Consider the following 16,009-nt stretch of genomic DNA (forward strand, 5'->3'; position numbering starts at 1 on the left):
CCGTTCTTATGTCTAGGTCTTTAATCCACTTCGAGTTGATTTTTGTGACTGGAGTGAGGCAATGATCTAGTTTCATTTTTTTGCATGTAGCTACCCAGGAAAATGCTATTATTTTGATTAAGCTTAAATTCTCAGTAATAAATCAAACACAGGCATTCCCAGGAGTTTCCTTATGGTCATAACCTAAGAGGATACATCCACATTCATGATTTTGATAATCACCTCTGGGAGTCTATGACTAGTACAACATTCTTGTCCAACAGATCAAGTTTATGGAATATGTTCCCACTCCATCTCAAATCACTCTTCATATTAGATTTTTCAATCATTGCTGCAATGAAGGCTTTATTTGGTTGATGGTAATTCTCAAGGAGGGAAAAATGATACTTTAAAACATACCAGAACAGTTTTTTGATGTTTTGGCAAGACCATTTTCCAGCTGGACATGAAGATGATATACTTTTCCAAAGATGGAACAATTTTACTGAAATGGTATGTTAACTTGCTAGCCTAGAAGGATATGTGTGGTTTTCAATAAAATATTAATGAAAAAACCATTTTTTAAATGATACATTTCCCTTGGAGCCATCTAGGTTTTGGAATCCATAGTTGTTTCTGGGTTTTTCATTTACATGAGCCAAATACATTTTCCCCCTCTTTTTCTGCATTAGTTTGAGTTGTGTTTGCTATCACTTGCAATATAAAGAGTTGTAACAAATATAGGAATTGGTTCCAGGATTGGCATACCAAAATTCCACAAATATCCACAACAGAACCACAGATAACAGATTATGGAAACAGAATATTGAAGTGGAAAGGAATTTAAGCATCATCTGATCAATCATGTCATTTTATAGGTAAGTCTATACATCTGTGTGAAATTAAATGAGTTAACATATTTTCAATGAATGAGGCTTTATAGGATGCTTTATAACCTCACACTATTATAGAAAAGAGTTTTGAGAACAACATTCAAAATATATATTAAAATATGTCTTGTGAGGCTTTGCTGCTAAAAATTGGTCCCAGTTCATAATACAACCGATTCACTTCATTTATTCTCAGTAAATATTTTTGAGCACTAGAAATACACTAGTCATTGAGTCAGCTGATGCACATAGTACAGGGAATATGATCAGCAAGGATTATACTCTCAGGAATTTGTGTCTATGGGGGAAGGCAGGTAAAAAATATAAGCAGTTTTAATTAATTAAATATTGTTGTTACAATATATATGACAATGGAAAAGAAAGTTCACTAGGAGAAAATATAAGAGGAGGACTTGCCTTTATATGGGAGCTGAGAGGAGTCTTCCATGATGAAATGATATTTAAATTGAGACCTGAATCTGGTAGAAAATTTTCAAGTGACTGGCTAAGTGGAGGAGTCCAGGGATGTCTAAACTGAGTCGGCTTCTTCTGCTAGTTTCACTGCTGCCTCCCTTCAAGCCATTACTCCCTGGGAAGAGTCATTGCTCGCCTAGATTGTTGATTTGATATTTCTTATCTCTATGTCTCTTATCACTGTGCCCCCCCCTTTCAGAATGTAACCACCACCCCCACCCCACTGTAAAGCCTTGTAGTTATATCACTTTGCTCAAGCTCCTTCCCAAGTGTGGAAGCTCTTTCCCACCACAGGGGAAAGAGCTTGACTTCTTAATGGAATACAAAATAAAACATCAATGGAAATTAGTGTAAAGGGGAAGATTACCTCAAGATCTGGAAATGGGTAGGTCTAGAACACAAAAACAGAGGGACTTTCTGAGACACTTGGGAAGGAGCTTGAGAAAAGGGTTTTGTAGCGGGGTGAGGGCAGGTTCCACTTTGAACGGGGGCATAGTGAGAGTATAGCGATGAGAAGACATCAAATCAACAATCTTGGGCATGGATGACACCTCCCAGGGAGTAATGGTTTGAATGGAGGCAGTAGTGAAATTAAACAGAGGAAGCCGACTCAGTATTCAGGCAGCAAAAGCAACACATCCTCTTCCCATCCCCTCCCCCCCCCCATTTGACTTGTATGTGCTGTCACTTTGATTCAAAGGGTTTTAAACCACCACAGATACTGGTAGCAGGTAAGTGGCAGTTTTGCATTGAAGAGTCTGTGTATTGAGAGGGCAGTCTAGGGGAGGAAGGAGCAGTGGGGGAACGTTGGTGGCTTTTTTTTTTTATTTTAAAGATTTATTTATGCATACCGAGCTGGGGTACAGGCCAGAGGTGCACGGGTGGTGAGAGGATTCACCAGAGACAGAGTGGGGAGCAGAACAGGAGGATCAACTGAAATACACTGCTGAGGGGAGCAGCTGGCTGGTCAGGAGAGGTCTGCCGTGCCATGTGGGTCACCTCCTTGGTGGAGATTGAACTCATGCTGAAGTGGCTTTAGCTTCTTAGTGCTGTGCTTTAACCCGCTGTGCCACCAGGGAGGGCCGTTGGTGACTTTTACTGTGGTGTTTGGGCTAAAGCAGTGTGGGACAGTGGTGACTTCTACTGACTTAATGAACAATGGAGAAGGAAGGGGAATACCATGAGCTCATAGGGCAGGCAAGCTATTTTTGAGCTGTGTGGATAAGGAAGTAAATGGAAAGAGGATAGTAGTGGGAATGGTCAAACTACTAAAGTCAGGGATTCCCAAACTTTTCCACTATTTTTTTCTAAAATGACCAGGTAGAAGTCCAGCCTGTGGACCCTCTGATTAGTAAAGTTCTGACACCATGCAAACCTTTATTCTGATAGTCTTTAAAAAGTCATTAGCCATTTACTTAGCAGTGCCAGGGGGAACAAACAAGAAATTAAAAAAGAAAAAATCTGATTTCATGTGTATGCCTATAACAATTTTATGAAGAGGGTACCATTAATTATTTCCTACTAATTGTCAATGTTTCTACTAGTAGTTTGGAAGTCTGAGGCACAAAGACCACCAACAAGGTTGTTTTGTCACACACAGTTAGAAAATGATGGAGCTAGGATTTAAACTAATTTTTTCTAAATAATCATTATAATCACTGAATCATCATTATATCTTACATGATACTTTGCTGTGGGTTTCCAATTATTTTAGAAAATCATACCCATATATTTTACCATTTTAACACTTTTTAAACTATAAAATCAGTGTAGTTCCTTGTGTTGATTTTAAAAAAGAGGCAAGGGATTGGGAGAAAATCTTTGCATAGAGTCAAACTTTGTGATTTCGTTACTTTGAGATGTTTTACTAGCTAAAAAATCAGGATAGTTTTCCTAAATAAAATATAGAAATGCAAAAATGAAAAAAAAATGTAAAAATGACTTTTCAATGGAATAAATCCTCTGTTACTGTAAAGTAATTAACATGACAGTAGAGCATTCTGATAAACAGAGTACCTCATTACTTTTAATGATTTTAAAGATAAACTAAGCTACTTGCTAAACCCATGCTACTATTTAGTATTATAAAATTTCTAAGTTTCATACCTTTAAAAGCAAAATAAGAGCCAAAACAAATATTTTAAAAAGCGTTTAATTTATAAAAGAAAATAAAACATGAGATGCCATTTAAAAAGACAGGGCAGTAATTAAATAATTCTTATGTTTCTCTTACTTTGCTCTAATTATTACTTTTTGGAGTATATTTTATGCTCATTTCTTTCACAAAGAAAAAAAATTACTAAAACCTAAAGTTTTTCAACATAAAAATGCATTTAGGGTCTCCTTGGGAGCTATAAACAATGGGCCCACTTTGCAGTGACAATACAAACATAGAAAACCAACAAAGCAGAAATTGCACCTGATTCTTGCACATTCACGCCTGTGGTGACAAAAATATAAGTGTTTTATCTTGAAGACTCAAGAGAATATTTCCAATTTTGACCTGTGAAGAACAAACACTATGATTAAAGTTGTCTTTTTTCTGAGAAATCTTATCAGCTTGAAATCACAGCACCATAACTGTAAAGTGATCTTACCTAAGGTTTTACTATCTATAATTTAATTCATGGCACAACAAAACTGAAACTTAAATTAAAAGACACGTGGGACATGTGTTTGTGTTTATGTGTTTGTTGTTCTGATTGATTTTTAAATATAGAACTCTCGAAAACTCAAATATTTAATCTAAAGCTTAGAATTGAGTCCTGCCTGCACATGGATCTCTAAACTCTGTCACTCCTTCACTGATGCTGTGTCTCTTGGTGCCACACAAAAGTTCACATCAAAGATTGGAAGGAAAAGCAAAAGGGGAAGTGAGGAAGCTGAAAAAAGTAGAAAAGAAAGACTGCCACCACTCCAATGTGAAGAGAATGATTTGTGCTTCTGAGGAATTCGACATATTTCTGAATTTAATCAGGAAATTATGTTCATTTTGGTTTATCTAACAGAAGCACTTCATTCTTTTCTGTATAAGTATCAGGTAATATTTATACATAAACCTAAATTTTTAAAAAGAATGTATCTATTTATGTATACAAAACTGGGTACAGGCCAGAGGTGCAAGGGTGGTGAGAAGATTCACCAGAAAACAGGGTGGGGAGCAGAGTAGGCAGACTGAAGAAGTACATGGCTGAGGGGAGCAGCGAACGAGACCGGAGAAGTCTCCTGTGCCATGTGGGTAACCTCCATGGCCAGGGATCAAACTCACATTGAAGTGATTGCAGCTAACTAGCTGTGCTGCATCCTAACCTGTTGCTCTGCCAGGGAGGGCCCCATAAACCTAAATTTCTATAAACATTGCCTAGTTTTCAGGGTAGGTTGATTATTCCATTATTGGTTCATTACTTCATGACTGTAAATAAAGTTTTGCATATTGTGCTTGTTTTATCAAATCTATATTTAAAATAAGATAAATACTCTCAAACTTCTGTAAGTCCGCATAAATACGCCTTTCAATAATAAATTCAGTAAAGGTCACAATAATTTGTTATGGAAACACCGAATATGTAATAGAAATTTCAATATATAGTCAAACGTGTAGCATTATATGCTTGATGCTAAAATTGCCATTTTGGAAGTTGAAGGTAAACTTAAGCAGATTTTCTAGCCAGATGAAGTCTTTGAATATTGAAATTTTCAACATGTCACAATTTCAGAGATTTATGTTGGGGGAAAAACTCCAGAAGGAAAATATTGCCAGTACTTTCAGTGCCCCTGCTATTAAAAGTCTCAATCTCAATGCATACAAAAACACTGCATCTTTTGCTATTAGGGTATTCTTTAATTGTCCCAAGGAAATTCTCTGGTTATGAGCATTAAACAGGATTTTAAAGAAAACGAGAAAAGAGGGCCATCCCTGGTGGCACATGGGTTAAGGCACAGCACTGTGAAGCTAGCTGCAGGTGCTTCATCATGAGTCGGATCCCTGTCCAGGGAGCTGACCCACATGGCATGGCAGACCTCTCTTGTCTCTCCCACTGCTCCCCTCAGCCGTGTATTTCAGTCAACCAGCCTATTCTGTTCCCTACTCTGTCTCTGGTGATTTCTTTCACCTCTGTACTCTAGTTCTTATATGCATGAATAAATAAATTGAAAAAAAAAAAAAGAAGATGAGAAAAGAAGACAGGAGAAGGCAAGGGATAGAATACACTAACATGGATTCTATGTAGCAACAATCTTTGGCAAACTTTGGACCATACCCCATGCTTTAGGAGTCCACCACATTAAAATGTGTGGTTCCCAGATTTCAAAGGTGCTAATGTAGCAATTCTCTGGAATTATCAAAATCAGAGAAATGTAGCTTCATGATATTATCCTAATTATGGAAAATATTGGTGGCTTCAGGCAGACAGAATTGAAAGAACAAAATGTCTCTAAATTCTCAACCAAGTTTACATTAAGTTTCTGGATATGCTGAAGGAATTTTAAGGCAAACAAACAAGCAACAACAACAAAGAAAAACCACACCAAATTTTAAGGCTTCTCAGTCTCATAATGCATTATTTTAGAATGTTCTAGAGTTCTGGAACTCCTTTTCTGCATATTCAGACTAGAACCAATAGCGAAGAGTTGAGGGTAAACCTGGCTCTCATAAGAGAAAAGGCATTGTGCTTTAAATCTACTTCAGATGTTATGTGGGACTTATCACAAAGAAACTTCTGTAGGAACTTACACCAACAAATATGAGTACATTTGTGGGGTTAATAGCCAGGACGAATAAATGAAAACAAAAACAAAAACAAAACAACAATCAACTGGAGTGGAAGTCAGGGAATCATATCTACACCCTGGCTCTCACACAAACCCTATTTGTACACATATAGTATATATTTTCCCCTTCAAAACACAACCCATAACTGCTCCATATCCTTTAGATATAAAATAATGAATGATTATCACCTTAAGAGATGAAATAAGGAAACATGCCATAATGCAGCGAAGTTAACCAGTTTCATATCATAATAATAATTTCTTAACAATAATAAACTGCAGGCCATATACAGATCAAATGTAACATATGGGTTGTTATCACAACCTTGATCATTTGATTTTTGTTCTTAGCATAATGGGGCTAGATCCCAAAGTTGATTGGTATTTGCATATTTCTTTGTAGTGCTGAGATTTTCACATATTTTTAAGGGTGAGACTATTTTGCTGACATAGACACTATAATCCTACTGGATTCCAATATACAGGATAACACATAATATTTGCATTAATAATATTTTTCATTTTATACTTCAGTTCTCTATAAATGATAAAAAGTATTTAATATTTTGTCTCCAAAAATTTCTTTATAAAACAGGGTACATCATATACATATCTATATCTCATATAGAATAGCAATGACATGGGTCAAGTTTGTGTTACAATTTCCTTATTTACCCGCTGGAGATGATACAGGACCTTACTAAGTTCGTTAGGCTGTTGCAAACATCAAGACCATTTATGGAAAGTTTTTGAGATTAAAAAAAATTTTGCAAAATGCCCTTCTGCTGACACTGGCCACACTAGCAACTAGGGATTAAGTTAGATTCCTTTGGGCAATAGCATATATAACACTTTCTCTACTGTAGGTAGGTAGTAAACCTACCTGATTCTTTTGCTAAATTCTGGATAATACCAGAGAAGAAAACAAAATTCAAAGGGACATTCCTAAGGGTGGTAGGAAATTGAATTTTCTTGCAATGGATTCAATTGAACTTTTCACTTGGTATCCATTAATTTGAAGTTGACTTTAAAATTTCACTTACTGCCTATGTGTTTAAAGAATGAACACTGTACCTACTGATATGTAAGATACAATGTTTTTGTCACTGAGTAAGCACAAATGTGCCCATGCAGCTGTAGCAGCCCTTCCCCTCACATTGTTACACCAAGCCCCATGAAAAGGCGTCAGCTCTGGCTCGCAAGCCTGCTCTGTGGTCAGAGCAGGTCTGGTCTGTGCAGGCAACAAGTTTCCCTGTTTATATTTGGTGCCTGAATCACAGAAAGGACAATCAAGTTTGAGCTAAATAAGCCAATGAGATTCAATACCAGCTCATTTGTTAATTATTCCAATTGAAAATGGGAAATGAGCTGACTCGTGCTAAATGGTTCAATCAATTGCTTTGGTTGAAAATAGTCTCTCCGGCTTGTAGTGTGGGAGATCCTGAAAGAATGTAAGGCAGGGGAAGCGCCAGCTTAGGGCATTCTGTTTCTGGATTCTGTAGAAAGAAGTATCATCAGCCAACTGATCCGAAGAAAGGAAAACTGAAGACCTTGGCAGAGACCTGACTGCTGCACCTACCTGGGGCCCTCCCTCTGACATCACCTGAAAAGAGCACTTAAGCTTCTGTGTGGTGACTCAAAGAGCTGTTGTACTATTGGGCCTTTCCAACAGCCAACCAGTAGCTATTAACACTGATGTTATTGACACTGCTTCCTGGTGACTGGTGGTGACCAGCAACATTGACCAGAAATGTTGACAAGTGACTGGGGCACTCTGCATCAGGGTCACCTTCAGATCTGTCTACTGCTTCTGATAACCTAGCACAGCCTCGTGGTGTTGTTGCCTCTACTGCTGTCTGGTCCAATGTCTAGTGCTGTCCAGCCCAGCCTTCGGATTGTTGTCATGGGCTGCCGTGATGTCATCTCAGTGGCCCCACCTGTCACCACACCTTTGAGCACCTCCAGTCACCACTGTGAGTTGGAGCCTGGGCCACTCACTGCTTGCTGCTTTGCCAATGGCTTCAGGCCCTCATGGACAGGATAGCACACCATCTTACATGAAGAGTCTTTCATTTGAGGCTTCTGGACACTGTGGACACTATTTGGTGTGAGAGAATCAGACGCTTTTTGCCTTAAAAACTCGTGTTTGTCCTGTTTGTTAAATAAATCCCATTGTTGTAGTTCCCTGAGGCTAAGTGGTCTTGTAATTGAATGCACAGGTGAGAACCCATAGACGGTGACCTATCCTCTACCTTAGCACTGTCCTTTGACCCTCTCTAGCACTTTTTACTTTGAATTCCTTTCTTCTCTTCTCTACGACCCATTAACAATCTGTTCTCTTTGACTTTGTGTGTGTAAGTGACTAAACTATCTCTTAGCAGTTTGAGGTGCCTGGGTACCCCCTCAGTCTAGCCTGAGAACTCAGAGTGGTATGGGAGCATTTCCTTTGCTCCCTGACAATGGGATGATGGGTATTCTAATCTTGATTTTGATCCACTGACCAAACTCTACAAGTTAAATTTCTTTTCTGTTTGTTTTACTTTTATAACAAGAGTGTGGGGGATTTCATTGCATAGAGAGTCTCAAGAATACTAGCTATATACATCAGATGGCACTGACAGTGTTACAGACACTTAACATGAAATGCAAGACTCACAAAAATTCCTTTTCACAGCTAACTCAACCTGCTTGAATAATGTTAAATCTGCAAAAATATACGCTTAAACAGAGAGACACTTTTTAGCATTAAAAAAACTAAAGCATAACCCCTCTTGTGGGCAACTAATTTAGCAACATTTAACAAGGTTTTTTAAAATCAATTGTCATGGAGCACCATTAAATAATCATGTACAAAAGATCCAGGCAGCTTAAAGATCAAGATTTCCTTGCTCATGAGATGCTTAGTTGACTTGCAAGAATGCAAAATATTCAGTGCATCTGGTTGGGGCCTACATGGATGATGACATGTTTCTCATAAGCCCTTTTCATTGTTTTCTCAATTTGCTTCAGAAAAACTTGTGGGATTCGTCCACATAAAGTATGTACAGTCTCCAGAAACTTCAGCTGAAGAGGGTAGTACATGGATTGAAAGAGATTGTCTTGAAAGGGAAACTGAAAAATAATTAGAAAAAAGAAATTTCATTTTAGTTTCTTAATACCATCTAAAAAGCAAATGGGTGTTAATAAGAAATGGACAAAACAGGGAATTAGTATAGTTTGTATGTTCTAAGCAAAGCAAAGCAAAGCAAAGCAAAACAAAACCAAAGTTATATATTCTTAGACATGGTGGAAAGGACTTCTACACAATGAGGTTCAAATCTTGATTTAGTTCTGTGCAACACGAGGCAATCATTTACCCTTTATGGGCTTCAGTTTCTTTTCTTCTAAATAATCACAAAGGAATAAAAAGAAAAAAAAGAAAAGAAACAAGAAAGTTAGTCCTTAAAACTCTGTAAATTATTTTTTTAAATAGTATTTGTTATATTGATCAAAAATTAATAATGCAGTGGTTTTAATTTTACTTTTGCATGGTGATACAGTATAAATGACTAGCTCACAATACAAGGAAGTTTTTATAAGCTTTGCTCTTTGAAGTGGTGTTAGTGTTGCTGTGTAGAGCAAAGAGTTCTCACTAGCAAAGAATGACATTAATGGAATGAAAACAAAAAAGATGTGTTAGTGTCATAGATCACAAGGTGGCTCTAAGCAAGTTATTTCCTCAGCACCCAGCAAAGGGAAGCAAGAACTAAAAATACCTTAGAAATTCCAAATGCCCCCTGTTACACATACTTACATAAAATCCAAAAGCTTTAGAATTTAATTTTAAAATAGGGTAGATCTCTCTAGACAGCATATTCTGTATATACAGCATGCTCTTGATGAGTATAAACAAGACTCAAGTAGGTATGTAAGAGGGATAGAGAGAAGCAAAATCTAGACAGTGGACTTCACTCCCAACTCCAGGCCAGTGAGATCCAGGCACCAAGGATAACTCCCAGCATGCCTTGAACGATATTTCCTGAATGGGGGGGCAGCTGGGAGGATGAAGGAGCATCTTGGATTCAGAAACACACACACAATACATATACACACATAGAGAAAGCGGGTAAAGCAAGAGGGGAGAGGGAAAAGGACACGGGGACACAAGGAATGGTGATGAGGAAAAAAATTGAACTTGTTTATTAAAGTCCCCCCCCCCCCATTAACAGTTTGGGGTCTCTGGCATTCTTGGTTTTGCATAGAATCAGATACTTGAAATCGGCTAAAATAACTGAATTCTTTATTTTTTTGCCTTTGTGGCAATTTTAGTGAAGAAACTTTAGTTTGTATCTATGATAATCTTGTGAAGTCTAGAATTTAACAACTACTAGTAAAACTTGTCGTGAATGAATTTTTATAACTCAAGAATCAAATACTGGTTGTTAGTTTTTCCCACTTAATATGGTTTAAAAAATTATTTTGTTTTGTAAAGAAACATGAATAGCATTTTCCATCTTTTAGATCACTTAGCGATGAGCATGTTTCAAAACTTTATTACGATATTGTTGAAAGGGAAAGGCCCTCTAGTAGGTCCTGTCACAGCTTCATTGTTTGGCAAGGGCATTTTATATAAAAAGAGAAAAAGGGAAGAAAACAATGGTGAAAAATCTGTCTGCTTCTGGCAAACAGCAGAGTAGGCGGGTTCTGGTCTCCTAGAATGACTCTTAATCCTTTTGAAATTCATCTGAAATATTACCAGAAATTCAAATTTCTTCCAAGAAGGAGATTGTGCATTATGGAATGTGAGGACTTTCTGTTCAAGACCACATTTAGGTCACTTTTTCTTTTGTAGCAGAATTTAGACCATTGATAAGTTATTTTTTGCTACTACAGCCTCCGTGACAAGAAAAGATGAGGTCAAATCCTTAGAGTCATTCTTCTTCTTGATTCTTCCTTTTCTCCCATTCCACCTCCAATCTAGCTATGGGTGCTATAAGCACATGCAACAGCAGAACATGGCCACCCTCCCCGGCCTGGTTCCCACCAGTGCACACCAGCCCGGTCCATGTCTCACATGCTGGCTGCAATAAGTCTCATAAATGTCTGGTTTCACATCTGTGCCCCGTCTACTGAGTTACCAAGTTGGAACTCAGAACATATCATGTTGGGTATCTGGTATAAACTTCTGTTTGTACTACTGAACGGGTTTGCCTCTGGAGTTAGATCTCAATATCTAAATATGATAGGAACAGAACAAATTTACTATGTAATCCCACCACTTGGCCTTAGAATACCAGCACTTCACATTGCAAGAGGAATAGGATTCAGCTCCTCTTTTCTTCCACTTGACCTGAACGCTCCAATTTCACTTCTCTCTTCTATCTTTGCATTCTAGCCGCTATGGCCTTTTGCTGTCCTTCAGGCACACCAAGCTCATTCCTGCTTCAGGGATTTTCCCTGGGTTTTCTTCTGTTTAGTGGGATCTCTCCCTGGGAGTCCCCAAGACTGTGCTGCCTCATCAAGTCTAGGGCTCCCCAGGGTGTTCCCTGAGAATCTGTGCTTGTGAGCACTCCTCTCAGTCCATCACACTCTCTGGTTCCCTTCTGATACCTTGGCTATCTGGTGGGATTTTTATTTTTATCTTATTTCTCTGTTTATGTGAATGTTGTTTAATCTCATTGGCCAACATATGTACTTTCTGAGGATTAGGCTTTGTCAGCCATCTAACTTTCTGATTTCCTAAATGCAGACTTGTTCGTTTATAAAATAGACTGTTTATAGATGATGTGGAAGATTTACTGAAAGAATGTCTATCTGACAGATGACTTCCTTGGGTCATGATGGAAGGAGATCATACTTTCCCATCACACAAACACATGTACAGAGGGTTTGGGCTGGATGTGTGTGTGTGTGTGTGTGTGTATGTGTGTGTGTAGAAAGAGAGAGAGAGAGAGAGAGAGAGAAGGAAAGAAAGGAAGAGGACAAGGGGGAATATTTAAGTGAGAAAATATAGATAAGGTAAAGAAAGAGATAAGTGTGAAACTATTATCATGAATACAACTTCTAATTATTGACCTTAAATGGTCACATAAGTTTTTCTCAATATGCCCAGAGTAGCCTACTTATCCTTGGTATGGGAACTGTCCATCTAGGTTCTGTGAGTCTCAAGATGTCTATTTACAATTACTTAAAGGATGTAGATATTGGGGGCTGAGAATAGTGAGGAATTAAAGGCTAGGAGGAATTTCTATTCTTGTCGAAGACCTTCACTCCTCCCTAATGATCAACATGTAAGCTCCTGCCCTTTTCCTAATCCAAGATGTAAACACTACTCTCTTTTGTGACCTAGAAGAATGCAGTTTGAAATCTTATCCAGTTCTAGTTTTATCAGCAGGTATATTCTAAGTACCTAAGAATTTTATCTTTACTCTTTAGGGTAAGGATGAGGTCTTCCTTTCTTTGTCTGTCTTGTGAAATCTTCCTCTATTGGGCCCTTGATGCTCTAGGTCCCAAAACACAGTAAATATTCCTGGTCTGCTCCATTATTCTTTGGAATTTACAACCATTGAATTCTCCATATATATGTTATTGGATTGAAAGTTTTTTGTCTGCTAGTCTGTCTGATGCTGTTTTGATTCCTTGTCTACCCTGAGAAGAACCCAGAGGCAAGGGATGATTTGTGCCCCAATGTAGCATAACCACATGTTAGATGCTATCTAACAGTTTAAAGACTACCATTTTATTGAATTTATAAATTTACCTCACATTTATATGAGGTAGTTAATGTATTATCTCCAGTTCACAGATGAAGAAAAGAGCTTCAGTAGGTAAGAGCAAAGATTTCAACGGCTACCAGATGACTCTGAGTGACCACATGACGCTGCAGAAAACAAGGGCAACATAAGAGTGAGAGAGGTGAGGGGCCCTCCCTAGTGGCACAATGGGTTAAAGCGCAGCACTATGAGTTTAGCCACAGCTACTTCAGCATGAATTTGATCCCCAGCCAGGGAGGTCACCCCATGTGGTGTGGCAGACCTCTCCTGACTCGCATGCCGCTCAGCAGTGTACTCTGTTAATCTGCTTCTTCTGCTCCCCACACTGTCTCTGGCGAGTCCTCTCATTGCCCCTCACCTCTGGCCTGTACCCCCAATTCTGTACACATAAATAAATAAATCTTAAAAAAAAAAGAGAGAGTGGTATGAAGAAAAAAGTGTGAAACTGCTTCTCAGCTTTGGACTTGCACCAGGTACTTGGGGGTTACAGAAGTGTTAGAGGTGAGACACTAGGAAAGCTGATAATGCAGCCTTTTGTTTTGAATTGTACTTTGATTTTGTTCCTTTCACTCCAAATTTGCCTGACCCTTTCTGCCCCTTTCCTCTGGTTCCTCTGCCAGAAGCTGCTTTAGATTTGGGGCAAGATTTTAGGTCTTAGTGGCTCTGCTTTGGGCCAACCCAGTTTGGTTAGGTATTTACTCACAAAGGAATGGATAACTTAGGGTATTATACTGGGAAACTATTATCCTTCTCTTCATACTATGCACACTATTCCTATTAACGTTTCTCTTTTTGATCCAAAATTGTCTCCTTAAGGCAAAATAGTTGCGTGACTTATTTGGACATATTAAGTCAAGAGTGGATAAGTATAGTCTGAGATGGTAAGTGCATCTAGTGAAATGGAGTAAAGTTGGAGAAACTGGCATCACTCGAGGCTTCAGGAAAATTACTTGGTCTTCAAAGGGATTGGTGACCAAAGTGCCTGTACTGTTGCTGCTGCTAAATACATGTCTGTGAAAAGGTGACAAGAACCACTTACATCTCTGATTGCTTCATAGAGTGCTTTGAAAGCTGGCTGCTTATCATCATGGTAGACACCTCGGTTCCCATGAAGGACGGACACACCTTCTCGTTCAGCCTCTTTGCAGTTGCTTCCATACATGCAGTGATCAGGACGGTAATTCCACTGGCAGGGGAACACGTAGAGACACTCTGGGAGTGACCAAAAAAAAAAAAAAAATCTGTCCAAAGTCAGCTTAGCTCTCCTGGGGAATAAAATAAGGTTTCTGGAACTGCACCCTGCACATGATTTAAATGCAGAGGAATGTGCTTGTGACTCATACACCAAATTTCATCACACCGTCAAAATTCAGCAACTGAAGGAGCATGCATTAGAGATGCTGTATTTTCCACCTACTATGGAGAGTGGGGTAGCATCAGGGACAAGAAGTCAAACAAAGGGATCAGACAGCATGGGTCCGAATATCAGCTTTCTCATTCAAAAGCAGTGACACCTAAATGTACCAACAATCTTCATGATAGTCAGTTTCTGCTTCTGTAGGATGAGAATAACAACACCTCACTCTTATTTTGATGATGAAAATTTATAAACAAAAAATGCTTGGAAAATTGTCAAGCACACAGCAGTGGTCAGTAATTATAACTTGGTCTACAAGTCACAAACACATTCCTGTGCTCTTCCATTGTGAAATGGGTAGACTTGAAACTTGGAAGGAAAACTGAGGAAAAGGTATTTCTTGGAATGAAAAAATAGCCAACTGAAAATGAAAGAAAAGGACAAATTCAAACAGCAAAGGCAAAAACACCAAAGGAAAAAAACCCAAAACTAAAGAAAGTCCATTTGCTAAGGTGTGAGCATGTACATATGGGTACTTGCTCTTATGCATTTTTAAAACATTCATTCATTTATTTATTTATGCATACAAGAGCTGGAGTGTGGGGGTCTGGGGTGAGAGGATTCTCCAGACAAAGTGGGGAGTAGTGGGCTGCTCAGGAGAGGTCTGCCTGCCATGTGGGTCAGGTCCCTGGCTGGGGAATGAACTTGTGCTGCATTGGCTGCGACTAACCCCATCATGCTGCAGCTTAATTCCTTGTGCCACAAGGGAGGCCTGATCTCTCTTAGGCATTTTTATATCTAATTCAATGTTCTTGACCAGAAGAGACCCTATCCCTTTCCCCCGGGGCCATCTCACAATGCTTGCAGGCAGACTCTAGTTGTCATACATGGGGAGGCTATGACTGGCATCCAGTGGGTAGAGATCTGGCATGCTCTCACCAGCCCACGATGAACAGGGCAGCCTCCACAACAGTACAAAATAGAGAAACGCCACTCCAACTCTGCTGATTCAGAAAATTCCCTGTTGGTATCTAAGATTATAAAATAAGCAGTAAGTTCATGGCCCCCTAGTTTCCTGGCTCACCAGCTTGATGCCCTTCAGGGCGGGCACTAGAGCAGTATGAATTCAAGCTCTCTGCGAAGGTGTGTCGAGGATCACCAGAACATCCTAAGTGTGAGAACCCAGATGGACTACAGCAAATCAATCACCTACCAGAAAAGCAACCTCGAGGATGTGCTTGTCAGTTGCACTGATATCATGCTCTTCTCAAAGCATGGGCTACTGTTTAGAGATTGCTTACAGAAAGCTTCAAGATGGAAGCAAAGAATAAAGACATCACCATACATCCCCTTTGGCAGACTGAATATTTCTATCACTCCATTTTTCACAGAACACAGTGACATCCAGGCACCCTCTATCAAATTCCAACTGCTTGGAACACACTAGATTTCCTTCCCACCAGGGTATTTTTCTTATTTCATATACCTCCACACTTGCACATATGTGATACTCTATCAGCTGTGTGAGTTTTCTGCCTTTAATGCAGGGGGCAGGCACGACAATTATGTGAGTAAAAATATCTAAAAGTACTTTTGTACAGGATCTTACCCCAAGCTGCTTTTTGCAACCCATGGATCACCTTGCTCATTTCTGATGCCCATCTTGGTGCTTACATTTCAGTTCCTGCTTAAGCACATGATGATGTTCCCTGCTGAATGAATCAGACTGGAACCCAGAGCAGTTTTGCAAATATACCAAATGCCTGAGTCAACCTTTGTTTTGGAAT

The 16,009-nt window shown here is 39.0% G+C and overlaps 1 protein-coding gene across 1 annotated transcript in view; it reads right to left on the reverse strand.

The window, feature by feature from the left end:
- Nucleotides 1-8,848: 8,848 nt before the first annotated feature.
- GXYLT2 (glucoside xylosyltransferase 2) overlaps nt 8,849-16,009 on the reverse strand; it is a 94,579-nt gene continuing 87,418 nt past the window's right edge. The window contains exons 6-7 of the mRNA XM_004675971.1: nt 13,905-14,077; nt 8,849-9,224 (exon numbers count right to left, since the gene is read on the reverse strand). Of these exons, the coding sequence (XP_004676028.1) occupies nt 9,042-9,224; nt 13,905-14,077 (356 nt within the window). The 3' untranslated portion in view covers nt 8,849-9,041. The remainder of the gene's footprint in view (nt 9,225-13,904; nt 14,078-16,009) is intronic.

This window comes from Condylura cristata, unplaced genomic scaffold (genome assembly GCF_000260355.1).
Source record: "Condylura cristata isolate star-nosed mole 26May11 unplaced genomic scaffold, ConCri1.0 scaffold00004, whole genome shotgun sequence".
Lineage (NCBI taxonomy): Eukaryota > Metazoa > Chordata > Mammalia > Eulipotyphla > Talpidae > Condylura > Condylura cristata.